Source organism: Myotis yumanensis, unplaced genomic scaffold (assembly GCF_028538775.1).
Source record: "Myotis yumanensis isolate MYYU_CA2020_CCGP unplaced genomic scaffold, mMyoYum1.0.hap1 SCAF_1, whole genome shotgun sequence".
NCBI classification, from domain to species: domain Eukaryota; kingdom Metazoa; phylum Chordata; class Mammalia; order Chiroptera; family Vespertilionidae; genus Myotis; species Myotis yumanensis.
The window spans coordinates 15732320-15750370 of NW_027223752.1; the positions used below are offsets into that span (position 1 = coordinate 15732320).

General features: G+C 42.9%; 1 protein-coding gene, 1 non-coding gene and 1 pseudogene across 2 annotated transcripts; all 3 read left to right on the forward strand.

The window, feature by feature from the left end:
* Positions 1–31: 31 nt before the first annotated feature.
* On the forward strand, positions 32–4820 carry LOC139010261 (EKC/KEOPS complex subunit GON7-like). The gene is made up of 2 exons (XM_070414486.1): positions 32–277; positions 4454–4820. Exons 1-2 carry the CDS (start codon positions 70–72, stop codon positions 4546–4548), a joined length of 303 nt encoding a protein of 100 aa, XP_070270587.1. The 5' UTR covers positions 32–69; the 3' UTR covers positions 4549–4820.
* Positions 191–16802, forward strand: LOC139010256 (four and a half LIM domains protein 1 pseudogene; annotated as a pseudogene).
* Positions 4582–4687, forward strand: LOC139000113 (U6 spliceosomal RNA). The gene has a single exon (XR_011469529.1). It is a non-coding gene; the product is annotated as a U6 spliceosomal RNA (small nuclear RNA).
* Positions 16803–18051: the final 1249 nt, after the last annotated feature.

Below are 18051 nucleotides of genomic sequence, written 5' to 3' on the forward strand. Positions count from 1 at the left end.
CGTTGCGGGCTGGTTTCCGCTTCCGGATGGTAGTTCCCGGTGGCGCGTTCTGGTAGCTCAGTGGTTGCCATGGAGATTTTGGGCGAGTACGTTGGGCTGGACGGGCAGCCGCACCAGCTGCGGGTGTCCTGTGAGGCGCCCGACGACGCGGACCCTCTCCAGGGCCTATTGTCGGGCGTGGCCCGGATGAGGGAGCTGGTGGCCGAGCTCTTGGACCCCCAGGTGCAGCGGGAAGCGCAGGACAGAGCGGCGGCGGCTCCAGAAGAGGCCTTGGACGGTGAGCTCTGAGACCGTGGAGGGCGGGAAGGTGTGGGAACCCAGGGAAAATCTGTTCGGGGAGCCCGTAGAGTTGCAGACTTGAAAAAAGCTTCGAGGGAAGAATTTCACCTAATTTTTTTTTTTTGCCCCTTCCGCCCTATCTGGGCGGAATTGGGGCTGATTAATTTGCTTCTACCCAAGCGTTTCCACCACTTTATTTCATTTATATCACACTTCACAAAAACAAACAGCCGGCTCAGTGGTTAAGCCTCGACCTATGAACCAAGAGGTCACGGTTGGATTCCTGGTCAGGGCACGTACCCGAGTTACGGGCTCAATGGGGGCGGGGGGGGGGGGGCGCGGGGACGGTGACGGTGAGGGGGGCGGGGGTTGGTACGTGCAGGAGGCAGCCGATCAATGATTGATCTCATTGATGTTTATTATATATTTAGAAAGCAAAACAACAAACAAAAGAGCCTGCTGAAGGCCCGCTGTGTGCCAGGCACCGGGCTGAGCTCTGGAGAAAATGCGGTGGGATCTGGCCAGGTAGCTCAGTCCGTTAGAGCGCCGGCTGACATGGTTGCGGGCTCCTTCTGGATCAGGGCTCAGACAGGAATCAACCGATGAATGTGTAAATAAGTGGAGCAACATATGGCTATTCCTCTTCTCTCCTTCTCTCTCTCTCATTCTCCCCCTTCCTCTCTCTCACTAAAATAAAAATTTTTTAAAAAGGAAAGAAAAATAAAAGTGAACGTGATTCCGTTGCTCTCCTTGTGGATGGACCTCAGAGTGATTAGGGTGAAACAGGCAAACGCTTATTCAGGAGTGAACCGATGACGCCAGGACCTCTTGTAACGCCTGCAAACCGAGAGAACCCAGGAAGGCCTCGGAGAGGGCCTGACTGAGCTGAGTGTTTTACCAGCTGTGAAGTCACAAACGCGTGGAAGACTGGCCTCTAGTCCTGACCGGTTTGGCTCAGTGGATAGAGCGTCGGCCTGCGGACGCAAGGGTCCCAGGTTCGATTCCAGTCAGGGGCATGTACCTTCGTTTCGGGCACACACCCAGTGTGCAGGAGGCAGCTGATCGACTTTTCCAACTCTCTATCCCTCTCCCTTCCTCTCTGTAAAAAATCAATAAAATATAATAAAAATAAAGTAACTCTAAGAATAGGAACAGGTGCCGAAGATTGAGACAGATTTTGGTGTGAAGAGTCTTAAGAGCCCAGGCACTCCTGTTCTCCCATATCCCAGTGTTGTAGGTGCAGTTTGAAAATAGAAACGTGAAATTTAGCTGCATTAACCTTTTTAAAATATTGTCTTGAATGCAAAAACAGGTATTCATTTTGACTGGCCCAAACTGTAGGACCTATGAACTAATTATTGGAGGCAGGGCGTAACTCCTCTGTAGAGTAGCTGGAACTCTACTTGCCTTTTCTTTCTTTTCCATTTTGATTGCATCTTGGTAGTTCCAGATCATGCGAAGGGGCCCGTTTGGAACATTACACTGAGTTCAGATAACAGATTGTTTCCATATCAGTATATTGAGAGTGAAGTCCTGTTTCTTGGCTCCAGAAGTACCTCTCTAATCTCTTGAAAATGTTGTCATTGGCATATGGACAGGAGTATAACTAGAGCCATTTTTTAAAAATCTGATATTAGTTATTGGAAAAATAACTGCCACCTGTTCGATGAATGGTGGGTCAAGCTGCATTGACTAATGACCAACCAATCAGTAGAAACCACAACACTGGATTGAGATCCTCCCCTGGGAGCTCCCCTACAATTCCGGCCCTGAAAAGCCTGTGGGACCTAGGACCCAGCCCGCTTTCTGTATGGAACAGTATGCCTTTCCCCACCTCCTTCCCCCAGGCCCGGTTTCCTTGCCTCTTGCTCTGCATCTCTTTCCCCAAGCTCCAAGGGCCCTCTTTTGCCTGTTACCTTGTTTCCTGAGCCCATTTCTTCTACAGCTCACTTCTGCCTCTGTGACTTTCTCAGTAACTTTCTCTTATAGTCTGAAAAAAAAAGAATGATGGGTCAGGAATATTTTTGTATAGGTTGGCATGTTTTTGTACTATTTGCTTAATGAAATCCCCATAAAACTTAGGTTTGAATTACCTTTGTTAAAAATAATAGAATACATTGGTCCGTGGGGCTCAGTGATTAGAGGGTCTGCCCATGCACCTTAGGGTCTTAGGTTTAATTCCTGGTCAAGGCCATGTACCTGGGTTGCAAATTCAATCCCTGGCCCTGGTCCAAGCACATGGGGGAGGAAACCAATCAATGTGTTTCACATCAGTGTTCCTCTCTCTCTCTCTCTCTCTCTCTCTCCCTCCCTCCCTCCCTCCCTCCCTCCCATCCACTCTCTCTAAAAATCAATGGAAAAAATATCCTCAGGTGAGGATTAACAATAACACAAAGGTAGTAGAGATTAAATGGTGAATGTTATGTTATATGAATTATATCTCAAATAACAATGTACAAAATAAAAAATTACAAGTACAAAAGCAAAGTGATAGAACTTAATACTAAAAGCACTCCAGTTACCAAATACAAAGGAATTGAACAGACAGTTCTCCAAAACAGATATATGAGGCCAATAAGCACATGGAAAGATGTTCAACATCATTGGCCAGCAGGAAAATGCACATTAAAACCACAATGAGATATCACTGCATGCCCACCAGGATGGCTATCATAAAAAAGAACAGTAACAAATGCTGGCTAGTATACGAAGAAATTGGAGCCCTTATTATTACTGGTGAAAATGTAAAATGGCCCTGGCTGGTGTGGCTCAATTGGTTAAGTGTTGGGGTCACCAGTTTGAGTCCCGGTCAGGGCACATACCCAGGTTTTGAGTTTGATCCCTGGTCAGGGTGCATATGGGAGGCAACCAGTTCATGTTTCTCACCCTCCTCACTCTTCCTCTCTCTCTAAAATCAATTTTAAGACATTTTTTTAAAAAGAAGAAAATGTAAAATGGGGTGCCTTCTTTAGAAAAGAGCTTGGCAGTTCCTCAAAAAGTTATACTTAATGCCCAGCCAGTGGTGCTCAGTGGCTGAGCGTCAACCCTGAACCACGAGGTTGCCGGTTCAATTCCCAGTCAAGGCAAATGCCCGGGTTTTGGGCTCAATCCCCAGAAGGGGGAATGCAGGAGGCGGCCAATCAATGTTTCTCTCTCTATCCCTCACCCTTCCTCTCTCTAAAATCAATACAAACATATTTAAGAAACAACACACACGAAGTTAAGCATAAAGTCAACATTTATTGACCCAGCAATTCCACTCCTAGTTCTCACAAGAGAATTGGAAGCATGTTCACACAAAAACTTACACAGTAATGTTCATAGCAGCATCATTCATAATAGCTAAAAAGTGGAAACAACACAAATGCTCATCAACTGATGAGTGGATAAACAGGCTGTGATATATAGGGGAATATTGTTCAGGATTAAAAAAGAATGAAGTACCGATATATGCTACATCATGAGTGAACCTTGAAAACATTATGCTGAGTGAAAGAAGCCAGTCACAAAAGGCCACACACTGTGTGATTCCATTTATATAAAATGTCCAGAATAGGCAAACCTAGAGAGATAGAAAGTGGTTGCCAATGATTGAGGACAATAGAAAGTGACTGCTAATAAATGTGGGATTTCTTTTGGGGATGATGAAAGCGTTCTAGAATTAGATAGTCATGTTGTACAATTTTATGAATATACTACAAATCAAGCTGTATACTTTATAAGAGTAAATTTTATGGTTATATGAATTATATCTTCAAAAAAGTAATAGGAAAGGTTTTAAGCACCAAAATTACTGAAATCTTTTTTTTTAATTTTAAAATAATATATTTCCATTGGTTTCAGAGAGGAAGGGAGAGGGAGAGAGAGACAAACATCAATGATGAGAGGGAATCACCGATCGGCCACCTCCTGCACACCCCACACTGGGGACCGAGCCCACAACCAGGGCATATGGCTCTACCGGGAACCGAACCTCGAACCTCTGGCTCATAGGTCAACGCCCAACCACCGAGCCACGCCGGCTGGACTGAAATCTTTTTAATGATACATACTTCAAATCTGGAATATACATGGTTTTATTAATCCTAAAGTGAAATGGTCTCATTATCAACCATTTTAATTATATTTCTTTCAACCACTGAACACATTGTCATACAAATATTTATTTTAAAAGGTGATAATGAAGATGATGCAGAAGATGAAAATAACATTGATAACAGAACTAACTCAGATGGACCATCTGCAAAACGGCCAAAAACATCATTTTAACAATAGCTGTATGAAATGTAAAAGACTGCTGCCATGCTTGCTCTGCAGCCCACATACTAAAATTGGAACAATACAGAGAAGATTAGCAAGACCCCTGCACAAGGATTACACGCAAATTTGTGAAGCATTAAAAAAAAAAAAAAAAACTACAGCCATATCAACATCTGCTCTAATTGAGAAAAGCATTTGTTTTGTTCCTCTGGCACAGTTTTGTCAAAGAAAAAAACTTCTGTTTCCAACAAAGAAAGATATAATAAATGTTTAGAAATGAATCTGTTTTCTTGAGTGAAGAATTTCAGGCCAACTTCTGTTTCCAACAAAGAAAGATATAATAAATGTTTAGAAATGAATCTGTTTTCTTGAGTGAAGAATTTCAGGCCATGGAAATAATAGGGAACACTTCATAATGTGTAAAATCCTTTAAGTTGGCAATTCGTATTGTTTTCTACTTTTTAAAAAAAGATTTTTAAAATTGGTTTTTAGAGAAATGTTGATGTGAGAGTGAAACATCGATAGGTTGCCTCCTGCATGCCCCCTTACCAGGGATGGAGTCTGAAACCCAGGCATGTGCCTTGACCGGGAATCAAACTGACAACCTTTCCAGGCACAGGATGACACCCAATCAACTGAGCCACACTGGCCAGAGCTTTTTCATTTGTTTTCTATTTCTAAAAATAATTATTGAATTAATTTGTGTGATATCTGCATCTTTTAACTTCTTTTATTATAAAAAGTACATGTCACCCACTGGTGTGCCTCAGTGGTTGAGCATCGACCCATGAACCAAGAGGTCACTGGTTCAATTCCCAGTCAGGGCACATGCCTGGGTTTATGGGCTCAATCCCCAGTAGGGGCCATGCAGGAGGCAGCTAATCAATGTTTCTCTCTCATTGATGTTTCTAGCTCTCTTTCTCCCTCCCTCTCTCAAATCATATATATTTTTTTTAAGTACATGTCATGGTTTGTGGACAAAAATATTTCAAAGAACTGTCATGAGCAAGTGATGAGATTGGGAATTGACTATAAGAATGGAAATCTGGTCCTGGCCAGGTGGTTCAATTGGTTGGAGTGTCGTCCCATACACCCAAAGGCTGAGGGTTCGATTCCCAGTCAGGGCACATACCTTGGTTGCGGGTTGCCTTCCTGGTCGAGGCACATACAGGAGGCAACCAATCAATGTTTCTCTCTCTAAAAACACCAATAGAAAAAAAATATTCTCGGGTGAGGTTTAAAAAAAGAAGAAGAATGGCAATATGTATCAGAATTGTACACTTGAAACCTATATAATTTTATTAACCAATGTCACCCCAACAAACTTAATTTAAAAACAGCAATAACAGTCTGCTTAACTAAAAAGAAAACAGGAATAGAAGTACTGAATGAAGATAAAGAAGACCCCTTGAGAAAAACCCGAGGAAACCTTGAATCCACACTCACACCCAATATACAGACATCCAGAGATGATACAATTAAGTGACTATATAGGCTGTGGCAAAAGTAGGTTTACAGTTGTGAATGCACGAAACAGTTTATTCTTACACTGGAGGCCCGGTGCATGACATTTGTGCATGGGAAGGGGGGCAGGTCTCTCAGCCTGGCCTGTGCCCTCTCACAGTCCTGGACACAAGGGGTCCTTAGTGCTGCTAAAGAGGTGGGAGAGGCTCCCACCATCCCCGCTGTGCTCACCTGCTGTGAACCCAGCTTCTGGCTGAGCAGCACGCTTCCTGTGGGAGTGCACTGACCGCCAGGGGGCAGCTCCTGCGTTGAGCATCTGCCCCCTGGTGATCAGTGCACGTCATAGCAATCAGTCATTCCACCGTTTGGTCGATTTGCCTATTAGCCTTTTATTATATAGCATTATTATTCATTATTGTATTTCCCATACGAACAACTGTAAACCTATTTTTGTTCCAACCGGTATATTTAATTTGTAACTTAAGAGAGCCAAATGGGATGTTCTTTTATGCTGTGAACACAAATATAATCTTTAAGTAAACATTCTGTGTTGACTTTGATATTTCCTCTCATCCTGTAACCATACTGATTTTGCTTAACGAAGGACTATATTTTAATTATCCTCCCTCTTTAAAAAAAATGGTTTTATTGATTTCAGAGAGAGGAAGGGAGAGGGAGAGAGATAGAAATATCCATGAAGAGAGAGAATCATCAATCAACTGCCTCCTGGATGTCACCTACTGGGGATCCAGCCCACAACCCGGGCATGTGCCCTGACCGGAATTGAACTGTGACCTCGTACATAGGTCAGCATGCAACCACTGAGCCATACTGGCTGAGCTCATTTTGTTTCCTTCTTTGTTTAATATATTTTAAAAACTAGAGGCCCGTTGCATGACATTTGTGCACTGGGGGTGCAGGGGGGTCCCTCAGCCCTGCCTGTGCCCTCTTGCAGTCCAGGACCTCTTGGGGGATGTCCGACTGCCAGCTTAGGCCCACTCCCTGTTCCCTAAGCTGGCAGGCAGACATCCCTCAAGGGGTCCTTAGCGCTGCCTTAGAGTTGGGAGAGGCTCCTGCCACCGCTGCCTGGTTCCTGACTGAGCAGAGCTCCCCCTATGCGAGCTCACTGACTACCAGGGGCAGCTCCTGCGTTGAACATCTGCCCCCTGGTGGTCAGTGTGCATCATAGTGACCAGTCGTTCTGCCGTTTGGTCAATTTGCATATTAGGGTTTTATTATATAGGATATGTTTATAAGTAAGAAATTTCAAGATACCTGTGCTGTGATTCAGTGTTTTATTGTCTAGGCCCGTGGTCAGCAAACTGCGGCTCTTTGGCCCCTTGAGTGTGGCTCTTCCACAAAATACCATGTGCAGGCATGCACGTACAGTGAGATTGAAACTTCGTGGCCCATGCACAAAAGTCGGTTTTCGGCCTGGGCGAGTCTATTTTGAAGAAGTACCGTTGATATTTGGCTCTGTTGACTAATGAGTTTGCAGACCACTGGTCTAGGCTATAGATTTGATGAATCTTTTCCTTTAACTTTAATACTGATTTTAATTCTTATGCTATCTTCTTCATACGTGAGTCCTATGTGTAACAAAAACGGTCATGTTGGCCGTAACCGGTTTGGCTCAGTGGATAGAGCATCGGCCTGCGTACTGAAGGGTCCCAGGTTCGATTCCGATCAAGGGCATGTACCTTGGTTGCGGGCGCATCCCCAGTGGGGAGTGTGCAGGAGGCAGCTGATCGATGTTTCTCTCTCATTGATGTTTCTAACTCTCTATCCCTCTCCCTCTCTGTAAAAAAATCAATAAAATATTTTTTTTTTTAAAAAGGTCATGTTGAAGGACCAGTATAGAAGAAATGCCTAGCTTCTGTGGCACTGAGCGGCCCGTACTTCCCCTGTCATCATATGAAATGTACTGTAGCAGCATTATTTCTTCAGCTACTCAGAATTTTTTTTAAGTTTTATTAAGAAGGACTCGACTTTTAAAGGAAATAAAGCTAATGTTTTTTTCCAAGTTAGAAAATCAGTTGGAGACATCTGTGGCCCTCAAGTTTATTATGAAGTATTTTTATCTAGTTCCTATTTAGCCTATAAAATATATCTCTCAGTGAAATTGTTCAGTCTGTACAAATATAGAATATTATTTCTTATATGGCTAGAAGAGTCATACCTTTGACATCCTGAAAACCTATGCATTTTAACTTAATTGTCAGCCACCATGTGGTAATAAAATGTTTATAAGAAATTTCTGTTTGAACTGATTGTAGATGAGCACTGCAAAGCTCAAAACTGTATTACCATAAATGCAGCTAGTGATAGTTTCAAATAAAATTAACATATTAATTAAATAATACTACCATCACTTGTGGTAATTATTTCTTGGGTATCTAAGTATATTGTAAATAGAGTGTAAAATTCTTATAGAAATTGAAAAATACAGGAATGGGCAAAAGTAGGTTTACAGTTTTGAGTATATAAAATGCAGAGTTTATTCTTGTATTATTATTATTAATTATTGTATTATTTCTTTTTATTATAACTATAAACCTACTTTTGCCCACCCCTATATTTGTAAAACAATACTCAGTTTTAACAAATCAGAAATGAATTGATTTCTCATAGTTTTTGTGATGAAGTTGAGTTCTTTTCTCATTACTTAGAACATCATAAATTTCAGGTAGATTCAAGAATTTTAGAGTAAAGAACAAAGCCATTAAACTACTAAAAGAACCCTGACTGTAGCTCAGTTGATTAGAGCGTCGTCCGATATGCCAAGGTTGCTGGTTCCACCCCCAGTCAGGGGCACATACAAGAATCTACCAGTGAATACATAAATAAGTGGAACAACAAATCCATGTTTCCCTCTCTCCCCCCACCTCTCTAAAATCAACAGAGTAAAAACCAAAAGTGGTCAAAGAAAATGGGATAATAATTTCTATAATTTCAGAGTGAAGTTTTCCTAAGCAAGTTTTTAAAAATCCAGAAACCATAATAGAAAAAATTAGTAAATATGATTACATAATAAAGTTTCTGAACATTCTGTGAATAAGGTTAAAAGACAAAGAAGGTAAAAGGCCGAAACCGGTTTGGCTCAGTGGATAGAGTGTCGGCCTGAGGGCTGAAAGGTCCCAGGTTCGATTCCGGTCAAGGGCATGTACCTGGGTTGCGGGCACATCCCCAGTGGGAGATGTGCAGGAGGCAGCTGATCGATGTTTCTCTCTCATTGATGTTTCTATCTCTCTCCCTTTCTCTCTGTAAAAAATCAATAAAATATATTTAAAAAAAAAAAAAAGAAGGTAAAAGTATTTCATATTTTCAGCACAAATGACTAAGAATTAATTCCTTTTATGGATCTCATGTGCACCAGTCAGAAATACACTAGAAATGGGCAAAGGAAAGGAACAGCAAGATCACAAGAAATACACATGGTTTTTAACTGAAAATGTTCCACTTCCAATAAGTGAAAATTAAAACCATAATACCATTTTTTTACTTTCAAACGGAAAGATCACAAGTTTTTTGTTTTTAAAAATATATATTTTATTGATTTTTTTACAAAGAGGAAGGGAGAGGGATAGAGAGTTAGAAACATCGATCAGCTGCCTCCTGCACACTCCTTACTGGGGATGTGCCCGCAACCAAGGTACATGCCCTTGACACCGGAATCAAACCTCTGACCCTTCAGTCCACAAGCCGATGCTCTATCCACTGAGCCAAACCGGTTAGGGCAAGATCACAAGTTTTGATGCAAGATTGAGCTGGGAAGGATGTGAGGTCTATAATACTAGTATATTGATGGCGAGTATAAACTGATGTAAGCTCTTTGAAGGTCAAGTTGACAATTCTGATAAAATGTTAAATTGATTCAGCAATTTTACTTAAAGAAATTTATCCTACATATAATAGCAACAAGTGGACAGATCTGTTTACAGAACTATTCACTGCAGCATTCTTCTTAGTAACAAAAAAAAGTACACAACCTAAATAAATGTCCATCAGAAGATCCTGGTTAAATAAAAATAGAACATGAGTATACTAGAACATTTGTGCAGGCATTAAAGCGACCAAGATATAGCTCTGTGTTGTTAAGGATCAACCTCTAGGATATGATGTCAAATGTAAACTAGAAAATATAGAACAGTGTGTAGAATGCTACTATTGGAGTCTATTGGCTAGGATGTGCTTATAATTTCTCTGAAAGGATAGTCAACCTGCTTCTAGAGAGATAGGGGTCGGGAGTGAGAGGGGGATTTTTCATCATATACTCATTTTGTTTTATTTGCATTAAAAAAATCATGTTACGTATTTTTATACACAAATACAGAAAAAGTTATTGTGGAGTCTGCCACCACCACCACGGCTGCCACGGCCGCCTCCGGGACAGCTGCGCTCCTGAGCATCCCCAGGGCAGCGTGCTGGAAGTTACTGACAGCTAAATCCAGCCCTCAGCAAATCCACCTCCTCCTCCACACCTTCAGGGTGAGACCCCTCCAGATCCAAGCTGGGCTCCATGGCTGAGCAGTTTAACTGCCACTACTGCAAGGCCTCCCTGCACGGGAAGAAGTACGTGGAGAAGGAGGACCACCACTGCTGCCTGGACTGCTATGACGAGCACTGCGCCAACACCTGCATGGAATGCCACCAGACCATCGGTGCAGACGCCAAGGAGGTCCGCTATAAGGAAGGCTTCTGGCACGACACCTGCTTCCACTGTTCCCAGTGCCAGCACCCCTTAGCCACCGAGAGCTTTGTGGCCAAAGAGAACAAGGTCCTGTGCAAACAGTGCCACCTGCTTGAGAATGCCTACAAGTGCAAGGGCTGCTCACAGCCCATTATGCCAGGAGATCAGAACGTAGAGTACAAGGGGACCGTATGGCACCAAAACTGCTTCGTCTGCAGCAACTGCAAGCAAGTCATCGGGACGAATAGCTTCTTCCCTAAAGGGGAGGAATACTACTGCATGGCCTGCTATGAGGAAAAGTTTGTCAAGCATTGCATGAAGTGCAAGAAGGCCATCACATCCGGAGGAATCACTTACCAGGACCAGCCCTGGCATGCCGACTGCTTTGTGTGTGTCACCTGCTCGAAGAAGCTGGCCGGGCAGCGTTTCACTGCTGTGGAGGACCAGTACTACTGCGTGGATTGCTACAAGAACTATGTGGCTAAGAAGTGTGCTGGATGCAAGAACCCCATCACTGGGTTTGGTAAAGGCTCCAGTGTGGTGACCTATGAAGGACAGTCCTGGCACGACTACTGCTTCCACTGCAAAAAGTGCTCCCTGAATCTGGCCAGCAAGCGCTTTGTCTTCCATCAGGAGCAAGTGTATTGCCCTGACTGTGCCAAAAAGCTGTAAAGCGGCAGGGGCTCCTGCCCTGTAAAATGGAATTGAGTCTTGTTTTTTGTGTTCTCGCCCTCTGACCTGCACTGTCCATAGGGCAAGAGTGGTCTGTCACCTCTTCAAAGTTGCTCCTTCTGTCTTTCCTCCTATTTTATAGTATTACTCAAATAAGGGCACTCACATTAGGATTGAGCAAAAAGCAACCCCGCAGCAGAGTTAATTTTGCGGTGGCTGTAGTTAAAAAACAAACACTTAGTTTACTTTTCTGCATATTTATCATAGAGCAGAAAAGTACCAACCATTTAGCTGCTTAGTGATGTAAGCAAGAAACCTAGGACAGTGGTCGGCAAACTCATTAGTCAACAGAGCCAAATATCAACAGTACTTCTTCAAAATAGACTCGCCCAGGCCGAAAACCGACTTCTGCGCATGGGCCACCAAGTTGCAATCGCACTGTACGTGCGCGCCCGCACATGGTATTTTGTGGAAGAGCCACACTCAAGGGGCCAAAGAGCCGAATGTGGCTCGCGAGCCGCAGTTTGCCGACCACGGCCCTAGGAGATAAAGCCCCCACTCAGGTGCCCTTCCTGGCTCAGCTGGGACCCATCGTGCCATCACAGGACACACAACTGCACCGGCCGCTCCAGCTCCCTGTTCACCCTGTGCCGAGAGTAGAAAGAGGACGTACCGAAACGCATGGTTTCACTTCTTCATCAAAACCTTCTTTCTGCTCTTTGTGCTTTCAATCGACTAATACAAATTTCCAGGAAATTAACATTTGAACTTAGCTGTGAGTCTGAGCTGACCTTTTTCCCATACTAAGGTTTGAGTTCCCCATGTGCCGTGTTTTCTGGACATTCCTACTTCCAAGTGTGGAACGTGCGAGTGATGTGGAGGGTGCAGGCATATTGGAGAGAACAGCCTGTTTCAAAGGACATTGTCACAGTGAATTCTGGAAGCTAGCAAAACTAACCCAGCTGTCCTTTTTATTTTAATTAATATTTTTGTTTTAATTACTAGCAGCATAGTTTTTGGGTTTGGAGACTTACATGAAAATACTTTAGTCCCTCAAATGTTCCTGTAGCTTTGTAGTCATCGAACAGAAGTAACCATGAAACTCTAGGCGGGTGGCTGAGCAGGTGCCAGGACTGTCATTGACACGGATGTGACATTTCCAAACAATGGCAAGTCGAATCCCATGTGACAGCAGCTGTCTGCTGTTTGTCGCTGCGTTAGAGGCTGCCAGCAGCATCCCTTCTCTGTGATTCTTAGGGCTGTTCCTCACGAGCTTAGCGGGGCTTCTTGGGGAGGAGGGCCACCATCCTCACAGGCAGAGCCGGATTGCCATGCAGTGCTTACCTGAGATGCAGAACCACCTACTTACCGTGTCCTCGCTCCATTGTTATAGTACATAATAGAATGAGAGGATGTCAAAGCGGACATGCAATGACAATACATATAACATGCTCTTAGCAGTGGTTAGAGAAGCAGGCGCCTCATTTCTACTTTTTGTCATTAGCTATTATCATCTAACGTGTCAGGGTGTCCTTACGGAATAAAGCAACATGTAAATTTAAAAAAAAGAAAAGAAAGTTTCTAAAGATTTTTACTTTCCAAAGTCATGCTTTAAATTTAGTAAGGGCAAAACAGCCATGTTTACAGTTTTAAATGTCATTAAGTAATTCAGGACAAAAATGAACCAATCCAGACTTAAAACATAAAAAATCCACCCCACCCCCATTGTGGCTCAGCAGGTGAGGAACCAAGAGGTCACCCGTTCGATACCCAGTCAGGGCACATGCCCAGTCCCTAGTGAGGGGCATGCAGGAGGCAGCTGATCGATGATGTTTCTCTCTCATCAATGTTACCATCTATCACTCTCCCTTTCTCTCTAAAAATCAACCAAAACATTTTTTTTAATCCATTTCCCATCTGACTACTACTTGTCAGATTAGGGAATACAAAGTGATTTCTAAAGAAGTTAGGAAAACAAAACAAAACCAAAATAGAAAAATAAAAAGGTTAGGAAAACTGGACTAAATATGAGGTAGGATACCATAAAAAAAGGTCAGAGGTTTTTCCTAAAACCAAAGTGCCTTGCCTTGAAGAAATTGCCTCTAGCCAGTGCACTATTCTTAAACTATTAAGCAAATTTCAGTGTAGCTGCGACTTTTCCATTCTCAGGTGACCTTTGGGATCAGAATTGCTTTATTTAAAGACATGGCCCTTGCCCTAGCCGGTTTGGCTCACTGGATAGAGCATCAGTCTGGGTACTGAAGGGTTCCAGGTTTGATTCCGGTCAAGGGCATGTACCTTGGTTGCAGGCATATTCCCAGTAGGGGGTGTGTAGGAGGCAGCTGATCGATGCTTCTCTCTCATCAATGTTTCTAACTCTCTATCCCTCTCCCTTCCTCTCTGTAGAAAATCAATAAAATACATATAAAAAATAAAATAAAATAAAGACATGGCCCAGGAAACAGTGAATGCTAGGCAGTAAGCTTCTATTTAAATCTTTTAAAAAGTAGCAGTTCACACTGGGGCCATTGGGAATTTACTCTGGTGCCAAAAATTCTGAAGATAGAAGCCACTTGCAGAAAAACATTACTCGTTTAAATAAGTGCTTTATGGGGCCAAGGGATTGCCCTGAACGCCAGAATACTATGTTTGTTGTAGCTCTAAGGGGTTGTCATGACACTTGGTACATGTTAGATGGTTTTCTCAAGGCTCTAATCACCACTTAAAATATACACTTGTTTGTGAATGTGGTATATATTTTTCTCTGCATCAAGAAGGAAAACCCCGCCCTGGCCAGGTAGCTCAGTTGGTTAGAGCATCTTCCTGATACACCAAGATTGAAGGTTCAATCCCTAGTCAGGGCACATACAGGAATCGACCAATGAATGCGTAAATAAATGGAACAACAAACCGATGTAAGGAGAAGGATCCTAAGACAACCAACATAACAAGAATTGTTGGCAAAAAAAAAAAATTGGGAGACTCATTTTAAATTTTGGCCATAAAAGAACACATCAGTCCATGCTGAAACCTGAAAGAGTTTGGTAACTATCTGCGATAGTGTCAACAAAAAAAGTTGAATAACCAAACTTACCTAGCACGTGAGACAGATTATGCTCTGCACTTAGTAGTAAATGTTAACTTTAACCTTTATTCTCCCTGGAGAGTGAACTAGATTGTTTTGCAGTCTAGAGAGAGAGGTGTTCCGCGACACTGAGCATCATGCATGCAATAGATCATTACTGAGCACCTGCTGCTCTAGGCACTGGGGCAGGGGGCATACAGCAGTGAACAGGCCAAATCGCTCCGCTCATGGAGTTTAGATCCTGACAAAACACATGTCATGTGATATCACATGGTAAGTGCTTCGGAGAAAAACAGAGAAGAGGGATGCTGGATTTTCAATTGGGTGGTGAGAGGCAGCCTCACTAAGCTGGCACTTGAGCAGAGGTCTGAAGAAGGGGATGGAGCAGGCCGGGGCCAAGCACCAGGCAGGCAGGCAGGCAGGACCGAGGGCAGAGGCCCTGGAACAGGTTTTTCTGGTGTGTTCTAGAATCAAGAAAACCAGTGCGGCTGGAGTGGAGTCAGGGGCTGAGTGTTATTAGGAACTGAAGTAAAGGTCAAGGGCCGCTTATTTATGACTCTGTACGCCATGGGAAGGACTTTGGCTTTTATTCTGAGAAGGGAAACCACAGGAGGAACTTTTGAGAGGAGTAAGAGTTTAAAAGGATCCCTCGTCAGGGGTTTGGCAGCAATCTCGTAGGGAACTTAAGGAGCAGATTTTGGTGGGTGGAGAGATCAGCAGCTTGGTTTTGGACATCTAGTAAATATCAAGTAGGCAGTTGGATATTCAAATCTGCGGCTCAGGGGAGAGAGACAAGGTAGTAATATAAATGTGGGCATTTAAAGCTATGAGCCTGGATGAGATGATCAAGGGAGTAAAAAGAGAAAAGGGACGGGGCGGGGGCAAGCCAGTATTTAGAAATCGGGCAGATCCCCAAGGAGGAACCAGCAAAGGAGAGGGGAGGAGCTGGTAAGGAAGAGAAAAACCAGAAAAATATCTAGACCTGGGCTAACACATAGTGGCTACTAGCCACTGGTGGCTATTTAAATTCTAATTGAAACTAAACCCAGTTCCCCAGTCACATTAGCCACATCTCAAGGGCTCATTTCATGTGGCTAGTGGCTACTGATTGGGACAGCACAGATAAAGAACATTCCATCCTCGCTGAAGTTCTACTGGGCAGTAGTGATGAGAAGCCAACTGAAGAAAGTATCTCAAAGAGAGGGAATGTGTCAAAAACTGCTAATAAGTAATTGGAGGACTGAGACTTGACCAAAGGATTCAGTTCTGTGTAAGTTACCAGTGACCACTTGACAAGAAAACAGTTTTGGTAGAGTGGAGGGCAAAAACCTGATAAATGGGATTCGGGGTAAACTGAAGGAGAGGAGGTGGAATCAGAATATGCAGACACTTCATTTCCAAGCCTGGGCTCCAGCTGGCAGCTGTCAGCAGTCTACTCGCAGAGGTCCAGGGCTGAGGGGCCTGACAGGCCCAGATCCATTCCAAGCAGTGCAGGACCATGGGTGTCACCCTTGCTCATCTCCTGCTTCGTTTTCTCTGGCTGTGGGGCTGGGTCTTGTCACACCTGGAGAGCTTCAAGAAGCAGGAGTGAAGCTGTCCTCTCCCCCTCACCTTGCCACGGGACCACCCCAGCCTGTCCTGATGGTCCGCAGCATTCCTGGCTGACTCCCCTGGATCCTGGCCTTCAGTCAGTGACTTCCTCTACAATCATAACCTCTGATTTCTCCATGGTGACACGCTGGAACTATATATACCGACTATAAGGCTCTGGTCAGTAGGCCTCCCCCTTGTAATAATAAAGTCTATTTAAACTTTGGGCGGGGATTTGCAATTCAAACAGCTAGGGTGAAGTTACCACAAAATAGTTTTTGAGGCGGTTCCAAAAATAAACACCAGATCTCGTGACTAACAATTGAGTCTTTATGGTGCAGAAAACCCTGACAGACTCACTTGAAGACCTGCCTCTAAAAACAGGATTGCCTGGACTATGCCCACAGAAATGGACATAATTGGTGGAAAAGGGATCCTGACATTGTTCATATGAGCTTTGCGATTTTTATTCCCTTGGGTGATTCTAATATACAGCCACAGTTCAAGAGCCCACTCACTGCCTTAGACCAAAACAAAAATACTAATGCATGATGATTCCCAATCATGGTCTACAATTACATGGCACTTAAAAAAAATATGTTGTAGAAATTATAATGACGGCAAATGTTTGATGCAAACATGAGTCATGTGGTATTGTGGCAAGCTTTTCTGCCAGTATTTTTGAGATTGAAAATGTTAAACCCATCTAAAAAATCCACACTGGATATTCTCAATAAAGACTTTAACAATACCCACGGTCAACGAAATATACCAGTTTGATTATATTATGGTTACAGTTACTCTCTTGGGCGTACTTTAACGACTCCCCTCCCCCAAGAAAAACTTTTCGTTACCACTCTATTTTTCTCATACCTGGAAGCATATACTGACTGGTTAGGGATCCTAGGATGCCTGTCTCTTTCCTGAAATCTCTGATACACTTCCCTTATTTACTGTTTACTCACTACCTAATCCTGTAGTCACTGCTTTTTTGTATTGTGATGAGAATATAAAATAAGTGATGACCTGCTATAATAATAGGTCTCCAATCCATCAATTTTAACCTCCTCCTCGGTCTAATAGAGCTGGGAGATAAATTTCACCTTTTCCTCTTTCCCAAAAGAGTGCTTTGAACTCTTAAATAGTCATAGACAAAATAATAATCCAACTTGGATAATTAATTCCTAAGTAATCAAAAACAGATTAACTCTGCAATCTGAAACATTTAGAAATACTACATTACTCCTACAGTAATTATTTTAACATTTCTACTACCAAGGACATATTATCTTGAAAGAGACGAGCATTTACTTACCAAATCTCAATATAAGAATGTGAAGAGAGAAAATGTACTTCAATAAAAATGAAGTCACTTTACAAGTGACCAATTCACAAACCTTGCATTATACCAAACATTTGTAAAATAAAAAGTAACAAGTAATTTTCTTAAATCATTTCCAAACTAACACTGCTTCAAGACTAATCAAATAAAACAAGAAACTGCTCAATGATTTTCCTCAAATTATTGAGAAGCAATAGATTGGGATGATAGAGCTGGAGATCTGAAGCCAGACATCCCCAGTTCAATGCCCTGGCTCTTCCACTTACTTGCTGTGTGATCATGGGCAAGTTATTAATTCCTCAGATTTCCTCATTTTACTCTTCTGTAAATGGCACTAGTACCAGTACATACCAGCCTCATAGGGCTGACAGGATGAATGCAAAATCACTCAATGCAGCGCCTGCAGCATGCATGCTGCACTGCTCCTTAACTTATGATGGTTACTCTCAAACCCATCATGAGTTAAAAATGTAAGTAGAAAATGCATTTACACACCTAACCCACTGGACCCCTGAGCTTGGCCTAGCACACTTCTATCAGCCTACATTTGGGCAAGATCATCTCACTGCTGCCCAGCATCACGAAACTCTTACTGTACTATCACTAGCTTGGGAAAAGATCAGAATTCAAGTACAGTTCCTGCTGAATGCATGTTGCTTTACTATCATC

Excerpts from the sequence above, each read along its gene's own strand:
- LOC139010261 (XM_070414486.1), top strand. The coding sequence starts at position 70 with ATGGAGATTTTGGGCGAGTACGTTGGGCTGGACGGGCAGCCGCACCAG. Across the intron at positions 278-4,453 it reads TCCAGAAGAGGCCTTGGACG|GTGATAATGAAGATGATGCA; the intron begins GTGAGCTCTGAG and ends TTATTTTAAAAG.